Here is a 19,399-nt window from a genome sequence, read left to right on the forward strand (position 1 = left end):
CAGAAAATTTAAAAATGTGTACTTTGCTCAGTTCAGCTGCTATCTTGAAAGTTTCGGGGTGATTCGTCAAGTGGGGGCTGAGAAAAGCAGGGGGTCTCAAAACGCCTTTCCTCATTCATTTTCTTATAGGGTCTTTAGACACGCCTACAACCCAAATTTCTGAACGGAATTACACCAAATTTGGCAGAAAGTTAGATCTTGGTACGCAGATTACCCTTTTCATGATTTGGTGTAAATCCGTTTGGTAGTTTCTGAGATATTAGAGTTTAACAAATGTAGATATGTAGGGAAGTGGATCCTGACCCATGGATCCGGGTCTGGATTTGCGAATCTGGGGAAAAAGCAAGGCCCTGACTGGCTGGCTGCAACCTGACAGAAACGTTGCAGCTGCCATTTTGTTTCTCGCATCAGCTGGAAGGTGGGAAAGTAAGAGTGAAAAAAACACATAAGGGGTCAGGATACAGGTATCCTGACACTATAGGACAGGTTCATGGGCAAAAAACTGCCCAATTTTTTTTTTTTTTTTAACAATCCGTGGACCTGCAGATCCATCAGTGAATCCACAGATCCAGAGAAAAATTGGGGGAAAAAAAACCCACCCATTGCATCCAGCCTCTTGCTGCGCATGGCTGCACGCATGCGCAGCTTGGGTTTGGGTGCCTGCAGGAGGGTTGGCCGCTGGGTCTGGTCATTGGCCAGGCCCTTCAACCAACCCCAGCCGCTGATTATATTTACGTATGTGTGTTAAAAAAACATAGAAATTCAGCAGTTATGGTTAACTCAAGTAACTATAACTCGCACCTTCGCCATGCACATCTAATTACTTCACATATTGCATCATTGATGACACCTTCTGTGGCATCTTGACAGTATCACTGCAGCATGTGCAATAACTTTATTTATGAGAAAACTGCAGGCAAGGCTGTGAGTTATAGTTAACTTAGGGCGCAAGTTTATAGTTACTTGAGGTAACCATAACTATAACTGCTGAATTTCAATGGCTTTGTGTGAGTAACTTCAGAACCTAACTATAACATCCCTATAACCTTTGTTTTTTTCAGTGAATATATATTTTATTTTCACTTATGAAATCAACAGTTACAGTGATGTTATAGTTAGGATCAGATTTTAAACATACAAAACCATAGAAATTCACCTGTTATAGTTAGAGTTATCTCAAGTAACTATAACTCGTGCCCTAAGTTATCTTTAAATTGCGCCTCAACCATGCACAGTTTTTTGTCAAAAGTTTTACTGCAGATATTCCATTGATATTATTAATGATGTTATCAAAGATACAATGAGTGCCGTATTTTGTGGGGTAATTAGCAGTGCATTTGAAGGGCTCAAGTTATAGTTACATTAGGGCATGAGTTATACTTAATTGTGCCTGTGTGTGCAGTTTTAAACTGACAGTTCAACTAGGCAAGTGCACCCACTTGCCAGGCCTAAACCTTACCATTTTGATGAATTTTTACAAAAATTTATAAAAAAGTGTGCCCAAGGGTCTTGTTAAGCATGGAAAGTTTTGGTGTGATCCGTCAAGCTGGGGCCAAGAAAAAGCGGGGGTAAAAAAAAGTGTACTTCCCATTTTAATTCCAACAGGGAATTTTAACACAACTACAGTCCAAACCGCTGGACGGAACTACACCAAATTTGGCAGAAAGGTAGCTTTTGGTCAGGAGATCACACATCAAACTTTTTTTTTAAATGGTGTAAATCCGTTCAGTAGTTTGAGATATTAAAGGAAATCCAAATTTGTATATCTGGGTGGAGCCTAAGCACAGATTGACTGTCAGCACTTCAACCAGGAAATGCTGGCAGCCATCTTGGGACCAATATAAATAATAGCAACACACTGACATGCATCGCAGTGAATGGCAGGTGTTGAGGGTCACAAAAAGGAGAACGAATAAAGAGTGATAACAAATGTTAGTTTCAATATAAATAATTTGTTGATGGTACCATACTAATTGTAGGAATTGTTGTGTGTTTTAAGGTGATTTTACACTGCTGGGATTTCGTGAATCATGTTTGAGAGAAAACTGTGTTCTCATGATTGTCCCATAGAGAATATGCTCCAGAAGCTAAAATGAGAGCATATTTTCTGTAAATTCACAATATCTTACTTAGCCATATGAGAACTGTTGGAAATAGCTGTTCTGCAGGGTGTCCCCTGCCTTTTTGCTTCTGAACTTCTGTTTTTGATCCTGTGCTGAATCTCGTTTTTGCTTGCTTTAGGACTCTGGGCACTTTACCACTGCTGATGAGTCGCAGCTCGCTGTGTTCACAAGGGGCGGGGTGGGTGCGCCGCAAGAGGGTAACATTCAATAAAAAACATTTTAAAATAGAAATAAAAACTTACCTGGTCTGCCTCCGCTCCTCTTTCTCCTGCCGCTGCAGGCACAGGCTCCCAGCCTGCCCTGTGGCCAATCATGTTGCTGCTCAGAGCCTCACAGGATTGGCAGGGCGCTCCCAGGCAGACTGGGAGCCTGTGTCTGCTCTATCCAGCCTGGTACCACAGTGCGGGGCTGGAGACAGCACACTGCGCATGTGTGTTTGGCCGGCCCGAGACGGCAGGCCAAACACACATGCGCTCTGAGGGGAGTGCACAGTGCACTCTCCTCATTCCTGTCATCCCACAATGCCCTGCCCCTTTCATAATATAAGGATAATTAACACAATTTATTATCCTTTCGTTGTGAAAGGTTTTGCAGATTCTGCTGCTGACTTGGAAGGGGGGGCGCTAGGGACGCTCGTCCACCCTAATGGAGAAGCCGCCGATGCTGCTGACCAGTGCTAAAGTGCAAGTGCTCTCTGTCTAAATGATACTAGTAATTGCTTTATCCAGAACTAGCATATTTGATTCATTAGCAAGTTCTTAGTAAAGTGCACTATGTGTGCCCAGGGCCTGTAAATCCAATGCTACTAGGGGGCCTGCAGCACTGATTGTGTCACCCCCCTGAGTAGCCCTGCAAACATGTCTCAGGCCTGCCATTGCAGTGCTTGTGTGTGCAGTTTTAAACTGCCAGGCCGACCTGATACGTACACCCACTTGCCAGCCCAAACCTTCCCTTTTACTACATGTACGTCATACCTAAGGTAGGTCCAAGGCAGCCCCATTGGCGGGGTGCAGTGTGTTTAAATTCTAGGACATGTACTGGTGTGTTTTACATGTCCTGATAGTGAAATACTGCCAAATTCGTTTTTCACTAGTGCAAGGCCTATATCTCTTCTAGGTTAACATGAGGATTGCCTTGGAATGTTTTTCAAGTGTAATTTCCCATTGGGAGCAGATAGACATTTGGAGTTTGGGGGTCTCCCATTTAAAATACACATTTTTGTGAAGTTGTTTTTTAAATTGTATATTTGATAATGCCACTCTTAGAAAGTGGGCATTTTCTAGTTTAACCATTCTGTGCCTCTGCCTGTCTGTGAAATACATGTCTGGGGCAGGATGACAATTGGGCTGTTTGTGAATTCACTCTAGCCAGTCACACAAAGTAAGCTGAGATGTGCCCTATATACCCTGATGGGTCTTCCTGGGCTACAGTAGTGGGAGGAATTGACACTTGCACCTGAATAGGGCTCTGCCTGTGCTTACACAAATCAGTTTCCAACCCCCTGGAATGTGTCTGGCAGAAATGGCTATAAGTCTGGACCTCTGAGACCACAACTGTAGAACATTTCTGGACTGAGTACATTTTGCCAGGGAGAAGAGCTAGATGCTGTAGGAGGGACTGCCACTCTGCCTGTTAAACTGTTGTACTGGCTTGCTGCATGCTGATTCTGTCCTGCAAGTGAAATAACAGTACTCTGCTCCATGAACACAGAACATCTGGATTTTCCATGCATGGTCCCCTGGATGTCAATTTCTCATCAACAGCGCACCGAAGTAAGGAACCGAGGCTGCGTGTCTGGAAATTAACGCATCGCCTCTCCTGCGAGGACAGAATCAACACATCTACCCATGCGCAGTAAGGAACTGACGCATTGCTTCGCTTTTTGACGCCCCACCTCCTCTGAGGCCCGAATCATCTTTGTTTTTTACGCATCTCGGGTACTTTGTGCTGAAAAGATACAATCATTGATTCCTTTGAATTAAGACTCTTTTCAACCTTTCAAACGTGACATCTTTACTTGTGTATGGATTTGTGTCGTTTTGGTCTTGTTTCATTCAGATAAATATTGGCCATTTTTCTAAACTGGTGTGGAGTCCTTTTGTAGTGTTTTAACTGTGTTACTGTGTGTGTACAAATACTTTACACGTTGCCTCTGAGATAAGCCTGATTGCTCATGCCAAGCTACCAAGGGGGTGAGCAGGGGTTATCTTAGCTGCATGGGTCCCTTACCCTGACTAGAGTGAGAGTCTCTACTTGGACAGGGTACAAACCACTGCCAACAAGAGAGCCCATCTCTAACAAGAATGAAGTCTGACATTCTCAGTAAAACATGAACTTCCAACAAGTTGGATTCTACCTCAACCTCCCAGAGTATTCTAAAGAACAACTAGAGCACTAACAGTCTTACTTATGCCAACATTGTGACACACCTGAAGCCATCTTGATTGAATCAAAGTGGTAAAATCTAGGAACGTAATGAGGGGGTTGATTTTGTCATAGAAATTATGGTTAGAGATGTAGAAAGAAAAATTAGGACACGTTTTAAGTGAGTTTTCAAATATCTTCCTCTTCTATTTCATTAAAACATTCTGACATGGAGACTGAAACATGAACTTTCAACACTAGCAGCACACTGTCAATTAACTCTGTGGTGATCAGCGGCTCTACTACAATTTCTAATGAGCAACTAGAGTGCTAACATTCAGAATTTATGCCAAAAGTGTGACACATCTGAACACCATCTTGATGGAATCAATGTTAAAAACTGAAAGCATTTTCTACTGAGGATACTGCAGCAAATGAGGAAATTAGAGAGCATAACAAATAAGTCTCCCAAGTTGGCCACCAGAGAAAAAAAAGAGCTCAAATGTGGCACAAATATCACCCAAATGTAGCACAAGTATAGCTTGATGACAGAAGTGTCCAAAACACTTAACTTCTTTGTTTTTTGCAGTTTTATATAGCACAGACCTGACCCAAAGGCATTGGAGTGCTTTACATGAGCATCAGTTACATTACACAAGGACACAATCATTTTGGTTTTAGGCATGGGGAGATTAAGTGACTTGCCCAGAATCACTAGCTTCAAGCTCTCAGTGCTAACCGGATGTACACCACTTTTTTTCCCAGCCAAACTGGTTCTGAGGACGAATGCATCCTTCTTATCAAAGGTTGTGACGACTTTCCATATCTGTCAAAGCATCACCCTGTCTGTGTTTTATGCCTCACCTCATCCCTTTAAGAAGGAGTAGAGACTCCACTGTTTGGACCCCAATGGAGTGCTGGGTTTTTACATAGATCTCACCAGAGAACACTGTGTGGATATTCAGCTGTTTGTGGGGATCGCTAGAGTGAAAAAAGGCAAGGCAGTGCAGACAAGAACCATCTCCCTCTGAATAGTACTCTACATTAGCATCTGCTATGCACTAGCTAAAAAGCAGCCTCCAGAAGGACTATGTGCTCATTCTGCCAAGGCCGAAGCTACTACCACGGTGTTGGGTGAGCAGAATCCCTACCCTAGACATTTGCCAATACAGCTACTTGGGCGTCCCTCCACATGTTCACAAAGCATTAATGTTTGGAAAGTCTGGTCCGCCGAGAAGGACATTTTGCATAGCTTCGTTCTGTAGGACTTTATGTTTTGAATCTAACTACAGACCCACCTCCAATTAGGTACTCGTTTGGTATCTATTCAAAAGGTGAGGAACCTACAACTAGAAGTCTCTATTAGAAGAGCAAGTTACCTACTTTCAGTTAACGGTCTTTCTGGTACACACTCTATCTAGGCACAGATTCCTCATGGACCCTCCCATTCTTCCTGTTCTGTGCTTGATCTCTATCCATTAATAAGATCCCAAGTCTCGGATCTACACACCAGTCATTTTGCTTGTGGGCCTCTGGGTTTGGTGGTGCGAACAGGCTTGAAAGCAATTCACGTGAGCATGCGGGAATGGCACCTTTATAGGTTTGCATGTCATTTCTGTAGCAGAACAGTGTCAGTGCGGCGCGGCACAGCACCATCGATCAGCACACAGAGGTACAGCAGAAAAGTTTCCAGATCCAGTCTGTTGCCTAGAAATATTGAAAAGGTGAGGACTATGGGGCTAGATAGAGTCTCTACTAGAAAGAGTGTTACACAAGGTAAGTAACTTGTTCTTTAAAAATACAAACATGTAAAAACTACTAGTGTTATGTAAATAATATGTAGAAAGAGTGATGTCATCCTGGGGTCTTCTAGGACTAAACAAACAACAATATCTGGCCAGAGCTGTACAAAATTTTGCAGCATAGCAACATTTTCAGTTTTTTGCTTTTTTAAAGATGAGGTGATTAGTGCATAGATGAAGTTGTTTAGGTGGTTTATTCCAAAGATCTTGATGCATATGGAACCAACACAGGCTTTGAGACATCTTATAACTTGCAGGAATAAACAATCAGAAGAACGAAGAGTTCTTGTGGTAAGACATATTTTTTTATCTGCTGAGAAATTAAATCTGGAGTTGTGCCAAATAATGAGCACATTAAATCAAGAAAGTGACTTTAAAGATGATGCACTGTTTAAATGGCAGCCAGTGAGAAGCCTTACGAACTGAGGTGGTGGGAATGAATTTGAAAACTCCTGCCACTAGTCTGGCTGCTTGGGTTTGACTGGGTTGTAAACAGTGTAAAGGGGACTTTTTTCTTGAGGTAAACTTGTTTTTTTAATATAGTAACTGCACCTGCCAGCCTCTCGGCTCTTTCTATCAAAGTGCATCTTAGAAATGCAAAACTTTGTAAAATATGAAAGAACAGGTCAAAGTTAGCAAGGGTGGATAGTACGCAGTGATACCATGGCACACACTTGACAGTTTATCTGTAAAGCAGGATCAATTTTAACTCAAACTCTTGAACATTTTAGGACAAGGGCCACGTGAAATAAGCTAGAGAGAGTGTTGCCACACGTTTGTCAGTGCCAGGGATAACGTGAGCCAGTGCGGATTTATCCATCCATGGACAGCTGTAAGACAGATTTGAAAGCGAGCAGATTCATAAATGTTAGAGCTCAACTTGAACAATGACTCGGTATTGAACGGGTAAGTCTATAAATCTAACCGAAAAGAAATGACAGCTGGTGGTTCATGTAAACGCTGAATAGGAAGGGGTGAGAGAGACAAACCAAGGGGGGTGTCACATGTTAACTGTTTAAAGGGTGACAGGTTCCGGTCTAGAAAAAACTATTTAGTGCTAAACAGCTAATGCTTATATTGGGAAGTTGTTTTGCAGGAAGGGCATTAACAATGGTATAAAATGCAGAGGAGAGATCAACTACCACCTCCTCGTAGCCGTAGATCATCCATCACTACAAAAAGAGCAAGTCCTGCGGTCCAATTTGGGCAAAAGCTGACTTGAGTATCTCTAAGATTTCAAGAAAGTGCTTAAGTTGTTTTGTCACATAAGAATCCAAAATGTTGCCACTGCTAGGAAGAGGGTGACATGACAAGGCATTAACTAGAAAAGAACAAGCATTTGCAATGCAATGGGTCTCGCATTTGCCAGAGTTAGAGCTTTTCGCATTTTAAACTCATAACTGGACTTTTCTTGCCACATAAACTGAAAAGTAAAACAGTTTCACATATGTGAGCCAACGGCCGCCCTGAGTGTGAAGCAGACACACAAAAGGAAACAAAAGTTTGATTGTAATGAAACATATCTGCAATAGGGCAATTATCCATGTAACTGGCAAAAGTGTAATTATCACCGTAACATGGTCGATGTCATACAAATCGCTCGATTACTGCCCAGCGAGATCGCGCTGCCTACGGAATAAAAAGAAAAAGTAGTCCAGAAACCATACGGAAAACATTGAGCCTCGAATGTTTTCAGTAGCTGGTTGGTGCACTTGAGGAGGGCTAACCACCGGAAAAGGCATGAAGTGTGCATGCCTTCCACTAATGAAATCAAGAACATTTTAAAAGGCAAGCCGATGAACCAACCAAACTGTTGGGGAAGACGGGTGTGGTTAAAAGCTCACAGAGAGATTACACCAGGGACAAAGTGCTTTGCGCGCTCGACCCTAAAAAGGGTCAAACTTAGCCTTTTTCTACAACAGGAATACAATGACTTTATGAGAGGATCCCGAACTGAGCCCAGCTTTAATGAGGCATTGATGATATATCATATTGAACATAAGGAAAATCACCTAATTTTTAAATTAATTTAATAGGAAATGGGATCCATTGTGCATCTAGATTTACACTCTTTCATCAATGACAGAAAAGAAGAGGTGCATGCAGTTCAAATGTAGGCATTTTTTTCTGCGTGTAAAGGATATATCAATTATAGTTTTTTGTGGGAACGGAGCTAGCAATTGAAGCTCTAATTTTTACAAATTTGGTTATGCTACTAATCGCTTAATTCTTGCCTAAAGGTACCAAATTGATGAGAAGGAGGAACCTTACAGGAAAGTCATTTTATATTTGTATATACATTTTTTTGAGTATTAGGTGTGGTTAAGATTCTGTTGGAAAAATAGATTTTTGTGACTTATTTTATTGCTCTTCCTAATAGCACATTTTATTACAATGATTGTAAGATTGCCACCATAGGCTTGTCTTTTCTAATGCTTTCATTAAGGATCGGAGTTCATCATCGAACTAAGGCGGAGATATACCTAAAACTTCTGAAATGTAGAGTACAGAAGAGCTAGATTATTAAGAGAATTGCTTATTGATTGTATTTCTCATTTGAGATTGACACCTCTACTTTTGTGATGCAAACCTGGCACTCAGTGTTTATACCCTACTCTCACGACCTTAAACCTACAAAAACCATGTTAAGGAAAGTTTAAGGTGGGAATCAATGGAGAATCATATCTTACAAATGGCCCACACCTAAACTATTCCTCTGGTGCCTGCTATCTTGCCATCAACAGCCTGGCACCCACCAATGGCAATATACATTTCATCACTGACCCTAGGCCCCGGCGTCCCCAATCAGTCTCCCACTACTCTGAAAGCCCCCCTAACAGACAAACAACCACAAATACATTTCAAATTTCAAATATACCTTTCGTTCATTCTTTGACAAAATGTTTTCATAACAAAATAAAAATATTAAGATTTGGTGTTTTCCGTGCATGGCTACGGGTCCACAACTGGAAGATGGTGCATTCCCTCACATTTTAGCAAGACATCTGATGTACAGAGTACCCGAGAAACACCTACTTCAGAACAAGAGTCTTTTGAAATGCTTCCAGTACCACCAGAGGCATCTCAGATAATATGATGGACCAGAAGTCTACATCTTGTTAGGGCTAAAAAGAGGCGTGCCCGCCACCCTCTGGTACATTATACCATGAGAAAATAGCTGGCATTTTACGCACCATCTACCCTTTAAAAAGTCTAAATTAAATCAGTGCAAAAATAGGGTTCTGTGTGCACCAGTATTGCTGCCAACCGGACCCACATCACATGTAACATGTAACACCAGCCCTGACATTTTAGCCAACCACTTGCAGGATTCTGGGACTTCCATTACAGCTTGTAAATGCGAGGGCTCAAGCAAGCAAATGCTGTTTGCAGGACAGAACTGGCTGAAGGTGTCGCATGACATGTACCCTCTTGACAGTTGTGCATCAACAGGATGAAGTAAACATTCCTGAAGCAGTCTATGTGGATGCAGGGTGGCAACATTCACAATAAGTAAGACATACAGCGCATGCCCTGACCTCACAAAATTTGACCAATTACAGACCGCCTACCTGCTTCTGACCTAAAAGTCAGAGAGACAACAAAGGGGTTGAAATGAATAATATAGACTGAGATGAGGACATGGTAGGTTACTTCTTTCCATCATACACTATCAGCCAGTCCCATCAAAGTGCTCGAGTGCAGTACTCACCAGCGGACAGAACTCCATCACCAGCAGGTAGGGGGTCACTTCGGCACACTGCGCCAGGCACTGCAACAAGTTGGGGTGCTGGAGTGCCCTGCGGAGAGTAAGGTACAGTCAGAATTTGCAGTATTCAACAGAATCTCAGTACAAACAGAACTGCCCTTTGGAGTTACATCAGAGGTGCTATGAACCTTCAATTCAGTGGAAGTGATTTTGGAAACCTTGGAAAGAGGAAAGACTGGTTTGGCCAGGCCGGTTCTGTAAATTGTATGGGGGTCTCTGCTGCATATTGCACCAGACCAGGTTCAAAACACTCACAGTTAAGTTGTGTGACAGTGGTCATTTGACAGTTATAATGAGATGCCGCATCCACAAACACACAAGGGTTGCAATGTAAGGCATTGTTTAGTGTGCCAAGATGAACTACCACAGGTGATGGGAACCGTGTTTATTTTTAGAGGCTAAGAAAATAACACATTGAAGTGCTAAGGCACTTTGTATTTCCTATACCTAAAGAACCATATAGCAGTGAGGAGCACAGAGTTGTTTATTGTGCAAGGGCGTACTCAGAAACACTGGTGAGAGGGCAGGGCAGGGCAGTGTTTGCAGCGCCAGCACATAGGGCACATGCGCTCATACGAATGCGCCCTTTGCCTCGCCCTGCCTACCGCCCCTGGAAGGTAAAGCATTAATGGGCAAGGCAGGCATGATATATACTTTTAAGGCAGAATGTCTTAGCTGATTGCCCCAGACTGGGCTCGTTTATACTTGTGAGTGGTGAGACACACCGTGCCAGGACAGGCACACAGCTACACTGTTGGGAGATTCAACAGAGCATGGGCAACTGAGAAGGTAAATAAATACCAAAGATAGGGTGGGACAAGGTGCATTGTGCCAGACCAGGATCATATACACATTTCACATCTAGGGCACTGCTTGGCGTGAAGGGTTGCGCATGCCTGGGCGATGCCTACCTGTATGGCTGCATCTCCTCCAGGAACTGCATCTGCTCTTGGACGCTGGCGCTGACCTTCAGCTCCTTCACCACCACTTGCGTGCTGCTGAGCCCAGAGTTCACCTCTCCGAGGAGCACCTAGAAAACAGCAGGCACCTGTGGGCGCACTCGCACAACGCAGAGCTCCCCGAAGCCCCTCGCCCACCTTCGAACCGCCTCTTAAGTGATTTAATACAAACATGAACCCAAGCACGGGGACTGCTTAGCAAAACTTGGAGCTGTGAAGCATTCAACAGCACGCATGTGAAAGGGCAGGGACCCTGCTTCCCCTTACAGAGAAAGGAACACTTCATGTACAACTTCTGGCCATACTAAGATCAAGCGTGCACAGACACTTTCAGGAAACCTTCAGGCGATGACCCCAGAGAATTAGGAAACTTGGCACATCTGGCCCAGGGTCAATCTTCCTCGCTGGCATCGGCACTGGGCACCAAGCACACCCGTGTGGAAGAATTTCACTACTGTGTGGCACGTTAACATGAAACCTCATCGGCGACGTGTCGATTCTAGGCATTAACTGATTTCTGATGAAAAACCTTTTTCCCTCCTCTCCAAGGAATAGCTTCAAAAAGATGTTCCCCCAGCCGTTATTTTTCCTGCTGCCAAAAACCCTCTCAGCTAAGGCCCAAGAAGAAACACGTAGCATACCCTCAGACTCACAGTGACTACCGCTTTTTTTAGCAGAATTCCAGAACGCATTTATACTAGAATGCAGCACTCATAAATGTAGTAAAGTAATAAACCCATTCATCAGGTACTTCAGAGTGTGTACAAGGTCTATGTCTGCCTGGGGGGATTTACCGGGTATCCGGTGCCTGGTACAAGGAGGCACACACTGGTGAGCAACCATGGAGAAGGAAGACAGAAAAAGAGGGTGGAAGCTGCATATATGCAAGTATTCATTCAGGGTGAGAGAGTATATACTGTTCGGAATGAAACAATTGAACCCGTCACTGCTGCACCAGCTATTCATGTAATTCTCCGTGTTACTAAAAGAGGGAAACTGACTTCTGGCATTTATAAATCGTGAAAAACTCTACTGAGGCTATTTTCTCAAACTCTCCAAAGACCTTGGGTAACGGGTGCTTTTTGGTATGAAATACTGAGCTGAAATTACAACACTTCAGTTGATTTGGGAGTAAACTTCGCACAGAATAAAATTCTTCCAGAAAACACTGGACTCGGCGACATTTTCAAATGGGGCCTGTCGGAGAGCAGCAGCCGGCGCTGGGCTTCCAAGCACCGTGACAGTGGCCCGATACATTGGTTTCATGAATGCGAGGGGGACTTCACTTCAGAGGAGTCCATGAGAGAATCCGATTAGTTTTGAGAACGAACGTGAATATTTCCAAACAAATAAGTACATCAGCTTATTACGATGGACAAGGCACTGAAGAACCCACACTAGCAATGCATTAATGACTCCAAGGAGGATCGTCATATGGAAGAGAAACACGCCTTCAAACGTGGATGAATGGATTGCTGGCGTGTTTTCAATCAGCGGCTGAGACTCTGTTAAAGAATAAACAAAAATAAAGAAAGAAAAGGTTTTAATCACATATTGTATAGCTTACGGCGAGATTTGCTTAAGGTATAAGGTAGGTAATTCCTTGGCTGCTGTATGAAAAGCTCGGGGGCTCACAAAATAGATTTTATAATAGTGGTAACATTCACAGACATTAGCCACGACTGTGGACCTACAGCGGCCTCTTGTGGACACTGAATGAAGTGCACTTATTTCTTGAAGTGTGTCAAGCAAAGGAGCTAACTGCTCTAATGCCACTCTATATTTCTTTCTTCTATCTTTAAACTTCTGGAGTGCGTCGTCTATGGCCAGGGGTCTCTCAGAGTTCGAACGTCCTGGTGCCCCTTTTATCCCTGCCCATTGGCTGGAAGTATCTGGGAATGTTCTCTCGTTCTCTTCTTATTCCCCTTGTCCGATTGACTGCTTTTGATGCGGCCGGTGATCACTATATTCTGCGCTCTTCTTTCTTTAGACGTCTGTGTTCTGCACTTGACAGGCCTTAAGCACCCCTCTGATGTTACCTCTTCGGCTGCATGGATGGCCACCAGCCCTCTCTCCAAAGCCCTGCCCTTCCTCCTCGCCATTTTTTAAGTCTACGTAAACATCCGCTTTCCACGCTTCTTCTTTTAAATATTTTGTCATGTTTACACTAATGATATACTCGGAACTTTATCTCACTTTCTTGGTTTACTTCCCGGTCACTCTCTCCTGCCTGGTGCCATTCGTTTCTGGATTGCCTCACACCCTTCCTCGTCGTTTTCGATGAACTGCGATTCTAGCTCTGGTCTTCGCACGGCTTGGACGGAGTTTCTCACGCTCACCTGGGTCACACCTCACGCCCTCTTCTACTTGATCTTCGACACTTTAACATACCTTTGTCTGAATTATAAAAATACTTATTCTGACTATTAACAATATTAATTACTTAATTCATCATCCCAGCATGTTTTCGCATACTGCTTCGTGCCACAATTCTGTAGTTTCTAAATAATGTAAAAAGTAGCTGTCACTATTAATCAATGTATTCATACTCAACCCGCCCCGGAAGGATGGAAGGCTAATTGTGGCCTTTCTGGGATTCAGACCCATGACCTGGAGACAAGTATAGATGTACAGCGGGTGTTTAACTCATTAACCCGTCCTGCATGTTCTCTAAACACTTCCGCACAAGTCGCCTTCCCCCCCATAGCTCACCTCTTTCTGGTGGATTACTTGGTCAGAACAGCTCAATGTCAGCTTCCGCTACATTCTGGGTACGCCTTTTCACGGCCATGCTCCACACCGTATTTACTCATCAGTTAACATCTGCTTTCACCCCGAAACCTCTGCATCTCAACCCGATTCCTCCTCCCTTTCTCGCCTCACCCTTGTCGAGCTCAGTTATGGTTTTGCTGCTTCTCTCCTTCCGTCTGAGCTCCGAGCTCCCGCTCGCTGCAGACAAACCCCGCGTTCTGCGCGCCATGAGTTAGAGCCCCCTGCTTTAAGCTGATGGCATTTTTCCAGAACATGGCCGCTTGCGTTGATTATTTTTGATTTCCCCTACTTTCGTATCATTTATTTTAATTATGGTCCAGCCCTTGCTGAGAACATGTTATACATCCAATAAATGATAGGTTTTGAATGGGAATGGTGTAAATGTGCATCTGTTCCAACACTTGACCCAGGGCCGCCCTTGTCAATGAAGGGTCAGTCCCAGATCTTCGAGGTAGCCACTGGCGAGGTAAAAGATATGGTTTTGATTCGCTGTTAGGAAATGTAAGCCATGTGGGCATCCCGAAGATCCGGGATTCATCCCTCTTCTGTACCAGAGCTGGACACTGCGCTTTCAGCCTGCGAGCCACGCCTCCCTTTGACAAATAAGGGTAACGAGGCACCCACTGATGGAGCCATCTGTCCAGGGTGACACAACTTGCTTTCGAGGGGAGCAGGAATTAGAATGTATTCCCAGAGTCAATAGCTAACAGGCCAGGCACACCCATACCTGTGAGCGCAGGCCTTTTCTCAGTCCGATGCAACATTCTGGGCCGGCTCCTCCATACCGGTAGAGGAGTGTCGCCCCTCCGCCAGCAGCAGCAGCTGCAAACCTTTTGCTGAAAACGATAATAAACTGTGTTTATTATCGTTTTATAGAAAAAAGGGCGGGCCACATGCTCTTACCACTGCACTCCCCTCACTGAGCCGTCTGCAGCCGGCCAAACACACACGCGCAGTCCTGAAGCTGCTCGGGACTGGCCACAGGGCGGGCTGGGAGCCTGTGCCTGCCTGCAGGAGAGGGGAAGCGCGGTGGTTACGGAGGTGGTCGCGACGATTCAGGTACGTTTTTTCTTTTTTATTAATTACCTCCGCGTGCTGCCCCCTGCTACCACCGCGAGCCGCTCCTGAAAGCCATGCACCAATAGTGCCACAATACAAATTAATCATCATGTTTTCTTTTTCAGTAGGATAAATCCTGCAGACAATGGCTTAAGAAATTAAGACCATCCAGAGTCTGGGAAAACCATGGATGAGATGCCGACAGGCCTTCCGCTTTCTGGTAGCACATCCTTTCCCGCTCCTTGGAGCCGGAGTCTGACAGGGCCTCGACTGGCTGCAACTTCTTGAAAATGAAGCACTGTGTCGTTATTACATCAGGAGGTAGAGGTGTGACACAGGCGACCGTGAAGCTGCACCGAATATTTTATACATCTTGTGAGAGGGTGGACCAGCCTCCAGTGGTACATAAAGATCACGATGGTGACAGAGTGCCTGATTTGGTGTTTGGAAGATGGGTACATCCTAATGCACTTGTAGTCTAATGTACTTATAATAAGGTGGACGGGGTATCCGTCAGATCTGTGACGGAGTATCCATCCCCCAAGCTCTATATCAAGACCAAAGCCTTGCAGCTTCTTGGCACTGTAAATAACGGGTGTAATAATCGCCTGCCTCACTGCTGTGCCAGTCTGAGCTTTCAAACTCGGCATAGGTGAAGCTGCTGTGCTTTTGATAGTGTTTTGTACCTGGAGAAGGATGCTGAGTCCATAAGGTGCGCTTCTCACCATCCCTCATCCTGCCATCATCATGTGATGGAAAATCCCCAAATTGACTTCCTTCCTTCTACTCCTAGCCCTCTGCGCATATTTACAGCCCATTAGATAGGCAGAGAACAGGACTGTTTTTCTCCCTAGAATGGAGCAAATATATTTGAGGGAAAAAAAAAGTAAATGGATACACAGAACTCTGCCCCTGTTTCCACCTGCACTGCCCACTGATCTATCCAGAGCAGACACCAGAAGCTTCAAGTTACCGGACAGACTAATGCAAGCAAAGACAACTGGCCACACCCCATGATCTGGTGGTGAAAAATAGCTGTAAGTGCGGAGCAAAGGCCCCCTCAGCACCTCGGGCCCCGGTGCCAATGCACCTGCTGCAGTATTGATAACTACGCCTCTGCTGCCTCAAGAAAACGATCTAGGTTTGTTGTTGCCTGAAAAGGAACTACGGTACAAAATACATCTTTTGTTAACATGTGAAAAGGCACCGACAAGGAAAGCAAGATTTACATTAATAAATGCACGTGGATTAAAAGTAAACGTGTGGCTTTACGCATTCACCCACATCAAGTGTACTCCAATCAGGAATGAAAAGAATGTTCTATCCCCCAAAGTAGGGAGCGAAATGCTACCATTTCAGTGTTGTCTCTGGAGCCGGGTCCCGTTTAAAAGTTTACACCTCGCTGTTCAGGACTGTCCTCATACCCCCAACAGCTTCAATGACATGAAACATGGAAACGACAAAAGGTGCTTACTTTCCCGAACCATCCTTGTCCGATCTCTTTCAGGTACAGCAGGCTGTGCCGTCCCAGGTCCGCTGACTTGAGGAGCTGCACTGTAACGGGAAAACACAAAAAAGGGACCAGAGTGGTTAATGTGGCGCGTCTGCAGGAGCCCTGACGCTCCAAACCCCTCCCCCACCGCACTTCCACTGTCCGGGAGGTGGCGCCATTGTCAGTCCTACCGCTTCTGAGCAGTGCTGGGCATGGAAACATACGGAAAAGTACTGACACTCGCCATCCCGGAGTACTTGTTTGCTGCTGAGAGGGGCGAGTACTGTCCCAACAAAAATACCGCACCTCTTCTTAGAAGGTTAGGCAATGATGCTGGAACAATTTTTAGAGTGGGGTGTGAACCAATAACAGCACCTCACTAAAGGAGTAGGGGATATGTGCCAGTCTGTCTTCGAAAACACAACAAATACTGCCAGAAGAAAAACATTTGAAGGATCCCTCATTATTCATTCTCCAGGTGAACTCCTTGGGATTTTACGGGGTGCTGCGGCGCCTCCTGCGCCCCTAATTCCAGTGTCACTGAGCGTAGGGACTTTCCCTCAGAAACAAAGGAATGTAGGCATTCTATACATTTCCATTTAAAGTACTGAAGTACTGCTGTGGGGTGTACATACCGCCGTTACCGCTCAGAGCTCTGCACCTCTGACAGGCTCCGGGGGTTCAGACTTGGACTCCAGACCGCATCTGCTACAGCCATGTTGTCTTTCAGAGACACCGTCCTGACATATGACCGATTCTGCTCCAGCCCCCCCGACTCTTCGGAAGCGCTGCCCTGACTTGTCGAGACGGACTTAAAAGTGGTTGTACCAGCCTTCGAGTGGCTCTGGCCTGACAAGCAACCTTTATGTCCCAGCCCACCCGGCCTTACAGAGACGCCTTCAAGTCCTATGTTTGATGTTGTCGCGCGCCATTGGCCTGCCAGAGGAACTGGTTTAAGTGTATCGCGACTGACTCTGCCACAGACCTACTGGCCTTCCAGAGTCACTGGCCTTGCTTGTGACCGACTGGCTGGACATCCACTGGCCTTCCTTGGCCTGTCGAGAAGTCCATTAATTTCCTGAAGGCCGCCCAGCCTTAATGTTATGGACTTAATTGGTACAGGGCCATAGACGAACTGTACACTTAGGCCTCAAAATCACATTAAAGGCAGCATGAACTGCGTGGTGCACATTTGCAGAGATGAAACACACCGCCCTGTTCGCTCTCGACGCTCTGGGCGTCCAGACACAACGCTAATTGGATACTTCAGCAGTGTTAGATGTATGTTCAGAATACTGGCTTATTGCGGGCGACTGAAATTCACACACTGCCCTTCGCCGCTCTTAAATGTAATTTTTGTTCTTGCCTGGGATCCTCCCTATCTTGGGAGATGTATGGCTGATCTGTGCTCTTTTATTGCTTGTGCAAAATTACTGAATCTGCCACTAGGCACATAAGTCAACACATTGCAAAACTGGGGTGCTGGGCTCAACTAAAGACAGGGTGACATGGCCCTCTTCACAGACATCTCAGCAAAGTAGACCGTAACCTGTCTTTCCAATGAGGCTGTCGTTACAATAATACCCTCGTAAGTTCACACCTCGATCAGGCACCACCCGCCCATTACCACGTCCAAGAATCCTAAACAGTCCCCTCCCCACCATCTATGCTATCTGCCGGGGACTCGCCATTTTGCCAGAGAAGTAGAAAGAGGCAGGTAGAGAGGTAAGGGATTTGCAAAGTATGCCAATATTTTGATTAAGTGGGGTAGTTCATGTGGCAACAATTCCCCCTCCGTTACACTGTGCCAGGCTATCGCCAGTGGCCGCTGAACCCCAAGGACTGACTTGCCAAATACACTTTTCTCGAGTCATTTATTTCAACACCTGGATCAGATTATGGGTGGATGTATCTTACCAGCTTTGTGCCAATGCCCGGAGAAAAAGGCAGATGTTCAAACTTTCGTCAGCCCGTCTTCTCCCCACCATCTTCCATCTTGTTCTAGGACACGGGTGTCCACCACATGCCCCCAACATTCTGGGCGTGGCTGGCAACCAGACGGATGGGGCCAGAGCCGCACCTGCAAGTGCAACTGCATCCTGCTAGGAAAAACTACCACAAACTACTGTAGCCGAAAAAATCCAAAGTATTTAAACTACAGATCTGTCACCTATCCTGGAGCGGCACCAAAAGGGACCTGCGGTGCAAAAATGTAGCGTAATGATGGGACCCAAAAAGGGATCCACCACGCACCCTGCGCTAAGAAGTAAAACTGCCGCTCGTCATAAAACCAAAAATAGGGAAAGTACGACAGAGACTCCGATAAGAGGGCGCCTCTCTCCATCGTGGTCACCGGGATGCGAATGGCTGCTAGAGTGAGTGGCACGTCAGTCAGTGTCATCACGGTTTACCCCTCTACTCGGTCACTGCCCACCTCCCCATCCCAAAATGCCCCCTCTTTCGAAGGCCCCCCACTCTTCATCTCCATTACTCCACCCACACTCTCCGAAATCCCACAATCCCCTGCACAGGCCGACAAACGTTACCATTGTGTGCCACCCACACCCGGCACGGCCTTGCACGGGGGCACGGAGGCGGTCATCGCAAGGCCCAGTGACATCAGGGCCCAAAAACAAGGGACAAAGGGGCTCCATTGCCACTCCGGCCGCTTCTGAGGCCTCCTCTTGTGCGCCATGAGGCCCGGAATCGACCTCGTTATCTGTAATGGTATTCCAGCCAGGGGCAGCATTCCTCGCCCACTGCTGGTCTGTGCTGGACATTTCTTCGCACCGAGGCGGGGGCAGGAAAATGCTGCAAAAAATGTTGACCAGAATTGTTTCCACCGTGGGTGCCTCTTCGGAGCCCACTGGGTCCCGTTAGAAGCAGTGGAAACGGCAAGATAGCTCAGTGTGTTAGGTGCCCGCTACAGAGAACTGCGTGTAACATACATGTCTCAAATTCCAGCGCCAGCAGGGGAAATTCATTCATTTCGCCCATTTCAGTTTTATTTGGGACGCTTGTAAAGAAACTCATTCTGCCATTGCTGCAACCTAAGAGCA

General features: G+C 45.5%; 1 protein-coding gene across 4 annotated transcripts in view; it reads right to left on the reverse strand.

The window, feature by feature from the left end:
* Positions 1-19,399, reverse strand: part of AATK (apoptosis associated tyrosine kinase) — a 407,310-nt gene that overhangs the window by 55,525 nt on the left and 332,386 nt on the right. For all 4 annotated transcript variants that reach the window (XM_069199741.1, XM_069199742.1, XM_069199745.1 and 1 more), the window contains 3 exons: positions 16,323-16,402; positions 10,970-11,088; positions 10,002-10,089 (listed from right to left, as the gene is read on the reverse strand). In XM_069199741.1, coding sequence (XP_069055842.1) covers positions 10,002-10,089; positions 10,970-11,088; positions 16,323-16,402 — 287 coding nt within the window. The remainder of the gene's footprint in view (positions 1-10,001; positions 10,090-10,969; positions 11,089-16,322; positions 16,403-19,399) is intronic.

Source organism: Pleurodeles waltl, chromosome 7, assembly GCF_031143425.1.
Source record: "Pleurodeles waltl isolate 20211129_DDA chromosome 7, aPleWal1.hap1.20221129, whole genome shotgun sequence".
Taxonomy (NCBI): domain Eukaryota; kingdom Metazoa; phylum Chordata; class Amphibia; order Caudata; family Salamandridae; genus Pleurodeles; species Pleurodeles waltl.